This window comes from Balaenoptera ricei, chromosome 5 (genome assembly GCF_028023285.1).
Source record: "Balaenoptera ricei isolate mBalRic1 chromosome 5, mBalRic1.hap2, whole genome shotgun sequence".
In the NCBI taxonomy this organism is placed as follows: domain Eukaryota; kingdom Metazoa; phylum Chordata; class Mammalia; order Artiodactyla; family Balaenopteridae; genus Balaenoptera; species Balaenoptera ricei.
The window spans coordinates 54095400-54109541 of NC_082643.1; the positions used below are offsets into that span (position 1 = coordinate 54095400).

The window sequence follows — 14142 nt, forward strand, 5'->3', positions numbered from 1 at the left end:
GGGAGCAATAACTAGAATAAGAGCAATAGTTAACATTAATGCGTGCTACCATGTGTTTGTTATTATGGTAAACCTTGCACAACATCTTAATTAAGCTCACAACACTCTTGTAACAAAAGTACTAGAAGTTATCATCATTTTGCACAGGAGAGAGATGAGGCTTAGAGAGATGATTTCCCAAGGTTATATAGCCGATAAGAGCTGAGTTGGGATTTGATTCCAGAGCTGGTGTACCCAACCCTTACCTGACCCTGTTTCCTGAAAAGATGACTACTGCAAGAACGAGATGCTGACCTGTTTCCAATGATGGAATGAATGACAACTACCTGTGCCTCTCTGGGCAAGCCACAGAATCTCTGAGGTTTAGTTCCTTCTTCTGTAAAATGAAGATGGTGGATTCTGTATTCTACAAAACCGACTGTGTACTCTCAAGCTATATTATCCTAAAATATACTAGTTGTATAGTACTAGTAAAAAGAACTTTAAATTAGCTATGTGGAGTCCAAGATTTGCCACTAACTTTTGTGATTTCAAGGGTTATTTCTAATATGTATGTCAGTGCTTTAGAAATATATTTGTGTAATATAGCACATAAATATAAAGTACTATCCCTATCATCTTCAATAAAATATATAGCATTAAAATTATGGATTTGAGCAATTGTGATAAATTGGGTTCTCACTTTTTTTGCCCTTATTAAACACCTAGTCTGCGATATTTTAAGATAATCTTTACTTGTAGTAGGTTTAAACAAAGAGACACCTCCAAGTTTCCATTTATACGCATGAGAAGGGTAAGGAATGTCCAAAGACAACACAGAAAGAGGGAGGGAAAATGTGCCCATAAATACATTAGATAAGCTTTAGCAAAAAGCCGAAGTGGGGGGAAAAATCTATATATACCCTGACTCTTTTGCAGTTTGACAAAGTTAATGATTAAAATCTCCTAGATTTTCCACTACTTTTTCCCCAGGTTGTCTATTTGCCTTGATTGATGATATTTTATCTCTTGTGGCCCAAGGATGACTGCCCTTCCTTCCATGTAGAGATTAATAATTGATTAGCTCACAGTCAGGAGTCTTATTAGTAAAAGGGAATTGGTTACTTTTGGATGCCATTTTTTTTTTTAACTGGGTAACATACAGGAGACGGGGGTGCTACAGGACTTGCCGGCAGAAAAATGAAGAGGATCCTGGTTTTCCTGCTTGCTGTAGCATTTGTGCATGCTCTAGAGAGAGGTAAGACTTCCAGTGCTGTGACCATTTACAAGAACTCTCAACTAGTCTAATTTTGTTACCATTTTGAAAATTATACACAAGGTGAAAAACAGAAGAATCAGTGAATATGTTGGGGAGAGAGGGAGGAATCAAAGGGGGGTTAATCTGAGCTCAAATGTCACATAGCGTGTTCAATTAGAATAGCCAAGAAATCACGATAAGAATCTCATGAAAGAAAAACTATATAATTTGTCACTTATCTTTCCCTGTTTTCTTGATAACCAAGATCTAAAAAAATGGTTCAAAATTAGAATTTTTTTATTTGTTAAAGGAGAACTCAAATGGAGGTTGTGATCCATCACTGAGCTTTGTTTTTCAGACTTCAAATATTCATTGCCATTGAGAGTACAATATACCATATCAATGATGAAGTCAACAGATATCTTCGATCTTCAAGGAATCCTCTATATGTAATATTTGAAAACGCATTATAGTTTCTAAAATATCTCACATAAAAGAATTCATTAGCTAAGAAATATGACTATCAAGGTCTCTGAGCTATATTTTTCATTACGTTCATTCATCACATGGTGTCTTCGTCTTTGAGCAATATACAACTTTATAAGTTCCCAAGCTGCGAAATTCATAATCATAATCAGTTCCAATTTACTTTCTGGCTGATTCTTTAATGCTTATAAAAGGAATCTGCATTCATCCGGCTTCAAAAAATTAAAATTTTCTTGTAGTGTTGCCAGTTAACTGCTTTACCCAAGTCACACATTAATATTCATATTAATAACATTTAACCAGTGGAATAAAATGCGTGTATCCCAGGAATCAACAGTTATTAACTATGACAAGAATAACCTTACTCCTGACTTTCTTATTCTTTTTACATTCATTTTTTTTAAAAAACCTCATTTTTGTCATTCAAATTATTTTAAATTTTGTCTTATTCATGTCCCTTATGAGACCTCTGAATAGCCCAGGTCCCAAGGAACCCTGAAAGCTTACTCCTTCACCCATGGTTTCCCTGAGGCAGATCTGAACCTGAAAAGTCCTCCTGAAGTAGGTTCAGATCTGGATTTTCAAAACACAGAAAGTTCAGTAATGGTTACGTCCTGGGATTATACGTGGATGCCATAATGTGCCATTTTGAACTACTGACTCAGTAAATGTACATTGGCTTCACGTCAAAGAATTACAGTGCTTTGGAGAATAACAGTATTCTGCAACCTCTATTTCAACATCCTTTAGCATTCTCTCAGCCTCTGATGAAACGGATGCTAAAAACTTCAAGTAAGCTCCCTTGAAGGTCTGAACTTCACAATGAACTCGATTACCTATGTGCCATAGGTCAGATCATGACTCCTGAGACATAAAATATAATTACCTACATAATAACTGTCCAATATTTGGGGACAGTAGTCCTGACCCATCAGTCCTCTGTTCTGTAATACCTGAGCATAACCCAAATACCAAGTCAGTGTTTTACCTGGAAGCTAGTTTACCTGCTCACTCCTGGCAGGAAGTGTACAGATTGAAGGAGTTGAGAGGAACTTTGGATGCTGGAGGATTGGTTTGGGTTGCAGTTCTCTGCCTAGTTCTACAGAGCTGACCAACCACCCACAGCATTTGTCTAGAACCTCTTTTCCAAGGTGTAATTCCTTCAAGACTCATTTTGGAAAGATGTTTCTATGGCCAAACATATTTAAGAAATAAGCCAGACATCAGTCTTTCTTGGTTGGTTCGTAATCAATGCTCTTGTTGTCCTAAGAGTCCTGAGAAATCAAAACAAGATAATTTAACTTTATTCAAAACAATAAAGTTTCCCAAACACATAGGCTCTTTTCTAAAATGCCTATATCCCATGGAAGCAGTCTTTGGAAAACCTCAGTTCTAAAGTGGATACAATATGAACGTCAGCTCCAGTCAGGCTCATCCTCTTCTATCAAATGGCACTGGGGACTCAGTTCACAAGCCCTTGGGTACATCTTGAGAGAGAAGGGCTTACCAAATATGCCAAATCTAAATGATATTATAATATCCACTTTAGCTACCCTGTGAGAGGCAAGAAAGTTATGCTTGCCAATTGCCTCCACTTGGCTTCTTTACTCAAAACTGAAATGGATGAAGCACTAATCTAAATCATATCTTTTCCTCTTCCCAAGAAACAAGAAGCCTACTGACACTGCTACGCAATTACCAAAGACATAATGCTACAGGAAGCAAAGCACTGCTGTTTATAAGAGCTATTGGCAAGAACATTTTCCTTTTGCTTTAAGCATTTCATTCTCAGCATAATTTTATTAAACATGGTATCAAATAGCAAGAAGAAAGTAAATTCCCCTTGAGGTGGGGGGGAAGCTGTATTTCTCCTTCTCCCACTTACATGTCGAAACAGCCCTAAGACGATGTGGTTCATCCCAAACCACCACTGAATCACTGTTTCTCTTTTCTACAAGTTGCCCACCCCTTCATCAGGAGCCATGTGAAAACCAAAATTGTCCTCAGTTTGATTCAGGAACATAGCTGTACAGAATGCTAAAGAGAAGTAATTTAGAATAAGAAGATATTCTATTGATACTTTCCCAGATATGTCTGTATATGCTCTCTGTAAAATAAGCATAATGGTGACTGAGGAGGCAACATAGGATTTGAGATCTACATGATGAAAAGAAGACAGCCATGCAAATATCTAGAAGTATGTTTCAAGCTGAAGGAACTCCGGTGCAAATGTCCTGAGCTAGGAACAAATATGGCCTGATCCAAGTTCACAAAGCACCCAGAGTAAAAGCATTAAAGAGGCTTAGCTGAGAAGGGAAAGGAGGAAGAGCTGAAGTCAAAGAGGTAGGCTAACTCCATCATCAAAAGCAATGTTAACCTAATAGCAAAATTATGCTTCATTGCTATGAGGTACAATGCCAGTATGAATTCACCATCACATATGGGGTATGGGGATGAGTAAGCATACTTTAAAAGGCCACAAGGTTGACCTATACAGAGAGAAGATGAAAAAATCCTTAAAAGGAACTGATTACCCTCCCCCTAGTATCTATGGTCACTTAACTTCTTTATTCTGCCCACTGCTACCCTCCTCTCTATTTTCCCCCAGTTCAGTCTGTTTCAGCCACACTGGCCTCCACACTAGCTCCCACTCTCTGAATTCTGCACCCCAGGGATTTACCTTAGCTCCTCCCTTCTCTGAGAACATGGATCCCCTCTGTCTGCTCCATGTTCACATATAGAGAAGACTTCCCTGACCAATCTACCTCAAACAGCACCTACTACTCCATTTTTCTCTATTCCCTTACCCTGTTTATGTTTTGTTTTATTTTGCTTTTATTTTTAGCACTCATCACCTTATTACCAGCTGTTCATTTGTTTATTGTAATGAAAGTAAGATGTAGAATGTAAGCTCCATGAAATCAAGGACTTTTTGTTCTTTGCTGGAATTCTCAGTTTTAGAACACTACTTGCCATATAGTATGTGTAGTAGTTTTTTGTGTGTAAAATCACAAAACTAAGGTTATTAGAGTACCTACCTCATAAGGTAGTTTTGAGTATTTAAGAAAAATTAAATATCAACTAGGACTCATAATAGATATCCTGAAAGGAGTAAACTTTAAGTCTTTTGTTATTTTCATTATAAGTTTTATATATAGTATCCACTGTGAAGCACTGGCACTAGATTTTATCCATTGAATAAAATAGCTAATAGTTTATTTGCAATATGTTAACATGTTTAAAATCTTTCAGATAGATTTATTTCATCCTTTTAACACCATGATGAGCTCAGTACTATTATCCCCATTTTATAAATGGGGAAAACTGAGGAAAAGAGGGGTTAAGTAACTTATCCAAAGTAACTGAGCTAGTGTCAGGATCAGAATTTTACATCAATTCACTGGGTTTACAAAGACAATCACTCAAAATCACTGCTTTGCTGCCTCTCATGAGACACATACCTGAAATACTTTCACTAATCTTAGAATAAGTGTAAGAGAGAACCAATCATTGACACCAATTTAGGTGGAAGTAAGTGAAATTCATTCTGTCCACCACAGTCATCCACAACTGATCCAAATCCCAGTTCATCCCTATTCCATGAAACCAGCTCTGTCTTCTAACTTCCTGTTTTCCTGTCACTATCACCTCTAAATCGTTTATGTTCAATCCTGTAGAGCACTGTTGGATTTTATTTTATTCATTTTTGTTATCAGTATTCAATCATTTCTATATTCTATAAATTTCAGCCCTAAAATATGTCAGCCTTATACCAAACCTTCTCAGTGTTCCCTTTTGTCTGTCTCCTTTACCCCCTGCATAGATCTAGTTCTCAAAGCCTGGGAACACTGGCTCTTTTGTCTACTACATTTCCACTTTCTTATACTGTCCTTGTGCAGGCCCTTATTAACCTTCACCCAGCTACTGTAATGGCTTCCCTAACCAAATCCCTACCTCACATCCCTTCCCCAGTCAATTCATATTAAAATACAATGCAAAACCTGACATAACATGGTAAGTGGAGTTCAAAAATGAAATACATATAAATTAGGATCACTGTTGGGAGGTAGATGAAATGCTAGGGGTGAACATGTAGAGCTGACTGGTGGGATTCTAGCTATCAGACTGTCTGATACAAACCCACCCCAATTCTGGTCTCTGGAGTCATCCGATAGTGGGTACAACCTCAGGCTTAAATAGTAATGTGTATGTTAGGCAGAATGAGCGTCCTCCAAAAATGTTGACATCCTAATGCCTGGAACCTGCTAAGAGGTTAGCTCACATCACAAAGGGGAATTAAGGTTTCAGACAGAATAAAGGTTGTTAGTCAGCAGACCTTAAAGTAGAAAAACAATGCTGGATTATTTGAGTGAGGCCAATGTAATCACAAAAAGGGAGCAAAAGAGAATCAGTCAGAGGATGATGTCACTAAAGAGAAAAGGCACAAAGAGACACAAAGTTGCCAGCTTTGAAGATGGAGGAAGCAGGCCTTGAGCCTAGAATCCTAGGCCACCTCTAGAAGTTGGAGTAGGCAAGGAAATGGATTCTCCCCTAGAGCATCCAGAAAGAACACAATCCTGCTGACACCTTGATTTTAGCCCAGTGAGACCTGTGTCAGTCTACCCAGTAGAAATGTAAAGCAGTAAGTTTAAGCCACTGAATTTGTGGTAATGTGTTACAGTAGCAATAGAAACCTAATACTGTAGGTTTCTGGGTTCTGTGACAGGCTGGGACTTCCCCAAGGAAAGGATCATTGAGTGAAATCATCTCACTGTTGATAGACTATAGTCTCATTGGCCAGATCCAGGGAGAACTGGCCAGGAGATAACTGGGGTACATGTTAACTCATTTCCGTGCTTCCTGGGAGTTTTCTATTTTTATCTTCTCTTCCATTTCCTTCTGACCAGAAAGTAATTTAGCCTACCATCTGAGAGAAGGACTTCAGCAAGTCACATGGGATCTTTATCACAAGGGCATATAATGTATCTAATAATAGGTATCATCACTGGATTTTACTATAAGAAGAGTTGCTAACATTCACTGTGTTTTTACCACGTTAGGCAGGAGATGTGCTAGGCATTTTTACATAGACTAACATATTTCACAGAACAGTCTTAATAACAAGGTACTATTTTCACTTAGATCCCAAGATTACTCTTCCTTGAGTACAGCTCTGAGTTGGTCATTCCTCTCCACGAATGTATTTCAATAGATACCCCATTACCTTAAAAAATAAGTAAAACTTTGGTGATCAAGTTTTCTAGTATTTAATTCCCCTGCTTCAGTTTTATTGGATTACTCATTCTCCAGATATGACTGGTGATTTTCTAACTTCAGATATTTCTTCATGTTCTTCTCTCCACTCAAAATTCCTCTCCCAATTCACTTATTCCTGTTAAAATCCTGCCCATCATTCGTGGTCCACTTCAAGTAATAGTTCCTTTCATGAGGTTTTCTAAAAGCTCTCTTCCATTCCATGGGTTCATATGCTGTGTTTCAATCTCTTCCATGGCAATGATCACTACTGCTGCTGTTGGTGTTGTATTCTTATTCTTATCTCTACTATCAGACCTCAGTTCCTTAAGTATTGGTGGCTTTCAAGTTTCTTGTATGTGCTTTATCATGTTATGTATTCTTATATTGTTTTAAAAACTAAGCCCTGTAATGCATTCTAAGTTTCCAATTCAGGATACCAAAGACACCACCCTCACTTATGCCAAAGGTGGAAGAGGGAAACTTGCTCCCTTATCTTCACCTCTGCAAAAGCATTTGTTGATGACAAGGTGCTCAACTTGTGAAGGAAAAGCGAGGTGGAATGAGATGTGTGGAGGAAGAATGTCTCCTCTGGGACTTTGGTGAGTGTAGCATCTATATGGGCTACCACCCGTGTTGAAACCAAAGGCATCAAATTTGAGTGAGTCTATGAGGCCATCCTCTATGGCAATTTTAATATCGGAGCAACTGACCCATTGCCCATATATCTTCTACTGGTTTTGAATTTTCAACATCTGAAATGTTCCACTGATGGCATCCTAAGAGGTACAGTTAATTTCCTCTAGATTATTAATCTATAGATGTCATGCAGAACTCTAGGTTTACTTTCCATTGACTTAAGCTCAAAACTGCACCCCTGCTTGCAAACATCAGTATGAAACCAGATCAATGCTTTATATAATAGTGATTTAAAATGTCAATGGAAATGAGACCCAAAAAGCCTGAAAAATGAAATAAAAGTACTAATTTGAATACCACTTCTTCATTGACAATGTTTTTAATGACATATCAGTAGTTTTCTTTAGTTCCAATAATCAGGGCAACTTCCTAAACCAGCCCAACAATATTTAATTTCTCAACTAAAACCACTACTCTGAATATCTAGCCCACCTAGTTTGAACGAATACTACAAACCATATTCCTTAAGTTAAAAAAAAAAACGCACTAATACACCGACCTTTTCTGACATAGATGAGTCTGTCAGTGCAGAATGGAAATAAAAATGTCAAAGGAGGGGGCTTCCCTGGTGGCACAATGGTTAAGAATCCGCCTGCCAGTGAAGGGGATACGGGTTCGGTCCCTGGTCCGGGAAGATCCCACATGCCACGGAGCAACTAAGCCTGTGAGCCACAACTACTGAGCCTGCGCTCTAGAGCCCGCAAGCCACAACTACTGAAGCCCGCGTGCCACAACTACTGAAGCCCGCGCGCCTAGAGCCCGTGCTCCGCAACAAGAGAAGCCACCGCAATGAGAAGCCCATGCGCTGCAACGAAGAGAAGCCCCCGCTCGCCGCAACTAGAGAAAGCCTGCATGCAGCAACGAAGACCCAATGCAGCCAAAAATAAATAAATAAATTTATTTATTTATTTTTAAAAAAAGTCAAAGGAATAAAATTTCAAAAATATAAATGCCCAACAGTTCTGAAAGCCCATGATTCTCCAGAATAGGAGAATAGCAACGTAAGACAGTTCCTAGCATCCTATATAAGCGTCTTTATTCAACTTAGCGTTATATAGGGTCCAACCATTGCTCCTGGTATACAAACAGCTTTTCTAGAGGACCAAACTGGTTTCAGAGAATGATTATAACAATAGTTAAAGCATTCAAAATACCCTTTTTAGTAAAGTTTGTACCATAACAATGAGTATCATATTGTCTATCGCCACTAGATTAAAAGTTCCATAAGGGCAAGGATGTGTCTATTTTGCTCTTTATTGTATATTCAATACTGAACCCAATGCCTGGCACAGAGTAAGTCTTCAAGACATGTATGTTGCATGTATGAATGAGTATTGTCAGCTGTGTTGGGAGAGGAGAGATGCATGAAGCAGTAAAGATTTCCCAAAAGTAAACCAAATGTTTTCAAAAGTCCAGAATTAGGCACAACTTACCAGAGTGTTTCACAATACAGACAGAAAAGGGACATGCTACTGCAAAAAGCAACAATTCTGTTAACGACATTTGTAAACATTGAGTGTTTAGGGGTCACAATGTGAAAATGATTTCGCCAGTGTCACTAGGATTATGCCAATATTTACTAGCGCCGTATCAAAGTCCAGATTGCCCTCTTCATAACCACATGGCACGTTAAAGAACAGAGTATGTCATTTACAATTCATTTGATATAGGATTTAATTACATAAATGAGAGTGAGCTCAACTGGTGTGAAAACATTAAGCAGTACTCCATGGAATAGGGAATTGATTATATCAATCTCATGGCAAATCAAGTTCAGTATTCGTTATGTTTGGAAGATGAGAAAGTGATTGACATACTTACTTAACCAGTTCAGCTCCAGGTCTTCTCTTTGAATAAATGAATAGATGGATTTTTTTTTAATCAGAAATATTTCAAGTAATCCACCTGAAAAATACATGGTGCAACGGCTTCCTCTACAGGTTACTTTTGTAAGAGCAGTTTTACCCTCATATTTTAATTCTGAATTTCTTCAATGCCTATTTGGGCTTTTTCCCTTGCTTCTGTTTTGCCCAAGACTGAATATTCCAGCAAAAATGGTTCCAAAACCATTTTAAGTCTTGTGTAGTTGATCTAGTTTCCCAGTTTTCTGTCATTGCATTCTAACTAAAGCAGTACATAACACCCATGGATTCCAATGTGTTTCTGTGCAATCTCAGTTGATTTAATTAAAGCTATTTAAACAGGAGATAAACTGTAATCTCCACTTATACTATATTCACATGCACTCACGTTCTCAACACACTGAATGAAACTCTACTTTCTTAATGAAGTGAGAAATCTGGAAAGTTAGAAACAAAATAGTTTTTTAAATGTTCAGAGGTGCCCCCATTGAATGCAGGCTCTCATTTTGCATGGTCACAATAAAACAAAAGTGACCTCTGCTGTTTTATAGGGAGAGTTTATTAAGCAAAGTTATTTCCTTTGCATTAAGAACAAAGGGGTTCTTATTTGAGTATTTTTTGTGTCTTGAAACCATAAGCTTTGGGACAAAAAAGATTCTGTATAATTTCTTACTGTTTCTAAAATGGGTGATTTTGTAAGCTTTTAGAAGTGATCTCAAAGATCATGAGGATACGACTGTGTACTAAAATTCAGGAATCTTTAATACATACCGTTATTTAAACTCCATTTGAATATTTTAAGGACAAAATAAACTCACTTCAAAAAGCTGTTCATCATTTCAGTTACTAATTAGCCACAGCTATAAAGTTCTCGCACACTGAACTAAAATCCACTGCCAGCCATTTTCCCCAGTTCTACCCAGGAGCAGCATAAAACTCCGTTGACATCCTAATACTACATCTTCTCACTATAGGAAGACAGCTCTACCCTAAACTTTTTCCCTCTGTGCTCTAATCTTCAGTCCCACTGAATACCATTAATGATTAACAGAAAATTTCTGCCTTATTTTGACCTTCTGAAACTGTGACAATATCCAACCTTGTAAACAAGTCAATAAATTACAGAAAATGTACTAGATATGAAGGTTCTCAGTCAATAGAGTATAAAAAGCCACTATCAATCCTACTGTCTTGTCCTAGTTTCCAAGATAATGTGAGATTTGATCATGCAGGTTTATCCACTTCCTTTGTGATTCTGATGGTATTTGAGTTGGTCCCTTATTACAAAATGCCTCTTAAGAAGGACTTTGTCCCTCAATTCTGACTTCTCACCTTAGTTATATGCATTGAACAGTCCACCTGAAAGACATAGGGTACAGCAGCTTCCTCTACAGGCAATTTTCACTGAAATCAGGCATTTTTAACATTAATTCTAACAAATCCCAAAGAGAATCTTTTTATTTTTAATTTTTTTAATTTTTTTTTTTTGGCTGTGTTGGGTCTTCTTTGCTGCGCGCAGACTTTCTCTAGTTGCAGGGGATACTCTTCATTGCGGTGTGCGGGTTTCTCACTGTGGTGGCTTCTCTTGCTGCGGAGTATGGGCTGTAGGTGCGCGGGCTTCAGCAGTTGTGGCTCACGGGCACTCTAGAGCGCAGGCTCAGTAGTTGTGGCGCACAAGCTTTGTTGCTCCACGGCATGTGGGATCTTCCCAGACCAGGGCTCGAACCCATGTCCCCTGCATTGGCAGGTGGATTCTTAACCACTGCACCACGAGGGAAGTCCCGAGAATCTTTTTAAAAGAAAAACAAAAAACAAAAAAAAACAAAATCTTCCCCAGCCAGTATCCAACCACTACCACCTCCACTCCAAACCATAAAACAAGAATTTCTACATATAAGCAATATCATATGATATAAAATAGACGACGAATAAAGACCTACTGTATAGCACAGGAAGCTACTCAGTACTCTGTAATGGCCTATGTGGGAAAAGAATCTTAAAAAGAGTGGATATATGTATAACAGAATCACTTTGCTGTACACCTGAAACACAACATTTTAAATCAACTATACTCCAATTTAAAAAAAAAAAAAGAATTCCTACCCTGCCTTATGTATATTCATTCATCCACGGAGCTGAGGCGAGGACATTCAGGGGGTAAAATGCATACCAGTAGCTGCCATCATATCATCCAAGATGGATTTCCCAATATTTAAATACAGGAGGATAAGTTACTAAATGTTAAAACCATTTAGAACAGGAACTGGGCCATTTCTATACTTTTTACATTTTTTTGGAAAGATATAGCATCAAAATGTTGGCAAATTTCCTAGACTTCCTTGCATAAATGATGAATAAGGGAAGAAGAACACTGGCAGCCTTCCATGTGTCCACCTATTGTATATGTAACAGGTGCGTTAACAAGTAGGTCTCACCATCCATAAAGAACTCATCCCCTGTGGGCTTCCCTGGTGGCGTAGTGGTTAAGAATCTGCCTGCCAATGCAGGGGACACGGGCTCGAGCCCTGGTCTGGGAAGATCCCACATGCCGCGGAGCAACTAGGCCCGTGAGCCACAACTACTGAGCCTGCGCGTCTGGAGCCTGTGCTCCACAACAAGAGAGGCCGCGATAGTGAGAGGCCCACGCACCACGATGAAGAGTGGCCCCCACTCGCCGCAACTAGAGAAAGCCCTTGCACAGAAACGAAGACCCAACGCAGCCAAAAATAAATAAATTAATTAATTAATTTAAAAAAAAAAAAAAAAGAACTCATCCCCTGTGCAAACTAGCTCTTCCCAACCACCCAAATGGACTTAAGAGTAGGTTCTATGATTTTTCTGATCACTCAAATAAGGTCCTCTGGTCCTTTTGAACATCAAAATAACCACCTGTTAACAGTCATGGGACTGTCTGGTTAAAGTCAAAAATTTGTAAATTCATTTAAAATTGAAGCTACTCCCCCAGATCAGGCGTGTTTCAGTCCTGTTGCCTTTAGTGGCAAAGGGAGGCATACACTTTCCTCTGCCTGTTCTCTTCTCCTTCCTGCTACTCTCTAGGCTGCTTTTAGTTCCTCCAGGGTTAACACAGGAAAAAGAAAAGCTAGTAGGAAAGGTAAGCAGCAGCAAACACTCATTCAATGGGCAGCTTGGTGAGACAGTGTTGTTTTCTCTGGTTACAGGAGATGTTCAGAGTTGATATTTTCTCTTCGTGGGTTCTTTGGAGATCTCTTTCCCCATCATCCCTGGCGATCTCCCCATCCAGCTGGCACCTTAAGACCTCCCTTTGATTTTCAAGTTATCTGCATCTGCACAGAGGTGTCCTACTTTTGGTAGCCTGCTGCCTTCTAGATAAATGTCTCTCTACCTTAAAAAAAAAAGATAGGATGATCCCAGGACAGTTTGTTCTCCTGCTCGATCTGTATCAGGTACACAGGCCACAGCAGAACTTCCCACTCACAACCCTCTCCTTTGTTGCCTCAGGCCACTTAACCAGCCCTTCTAACCTCGTAGATTTCTCCAGTCTGAATCAGACACCTGTCCATTGCACCCCACCTTCCAAGGGTCAGCTATCAAGGTCTGAGTGTTTTCTTTGAAGCCCTTCTCACTATGCTTGAAGTAAGGAGATGCACTCTCGCATCACTCTCCCAAACCCACCACACTGACAACTTTCTCCAAAACTTACTTTGCCTACTTTCCATCTTTTTCCTCAGCTGAATTCCTAGGTTTCCCTTAGAGAGTCTGGAGGTGGGTAATGAAGCAAGGGAGGCAACACCAGTGCTCACACACCCCATTTAAAGGCCCGCATTACTGGGCCTAGCTCTTCACTTTGGAAGGTAGACATATTCTCCATTTATTTTTTGTTCTTGGTTCTTTTGAGGCCTTAGGTGAAACTGAGGCAAAGAAAGGAAGGAGGGATAAAAAGCTTTATTTGAGCATTATTATAAAGATAGGACCTAAGAATGATTGCTATATCAGTAGGTTCTGACTCACTAGTTGGCACATATATTTTGACTTACCTGCTTTCAGTATTAGTTCATTCTCTTTTTAAATTTATTGAAATATAGTTGACATACAATATTATGTTAGTTTCAGGTGTAGTACATAGTGATTTGACATTTGCATACATTATGAAATGATCACCACAGTAATCGTCTGTCCCCAAAGTTACTGAAATATTATTGACCATATTCCTTATGCTGTATATTACATCCTCATGGCTTACTTATTTTATAACCGAAGGCTTGTACCTCTTAATCCCTTTCACCAATTTTACCCATCCCCCCCAGTATCAGCAAGGAACCACCAGTTGTATCTGAGTTTGTTTTCATTTTGTTTTTTTTAATTTTTAATTTTTTTTTGATATGGACCATTTTTTTTAAAATTTTTAAATTGTATTTATTTTTTATACAGCAGGTTCTTATTAGTTATCTATTTCATAAATATTAGTGTATACATGTCAATCCCAATCTCCCAATTCATCACACCACCACCCCTATTACACTTTCTCCCCTTGGTGTCCATACATTTGTTCTCTACATCTGTGTCTCAATTTCTGCCCTGCAAACCAGTTCATTTGTACCATTTTTCTAGGTTCCACATATATGC

General features: G+C 38.7%; 1 protein-coding gene across 1 annotated transcript in view; it reads left to right on the forward strand.

The window, feature by feature from the left end:
• Positions 1-1155: 1155 nt before the first annotated feature.
• Positions 1156-14142, forward strand: part of GC (GC vitamin D binding protein) — a 35760-nt gene continuing 22773 nt past the window's right edge. The window contains exon 1 of the mRNA XM_059924058.1: positions 1156-1237. Coding sequence (XP_059780041.1) covers positions 1180-1237 — 58 coding nt within the window. The 5' untranslated portion in view covers positions 1156-1179. The remainder of the gene's footprint in view (positions 1238-14142) is intronic.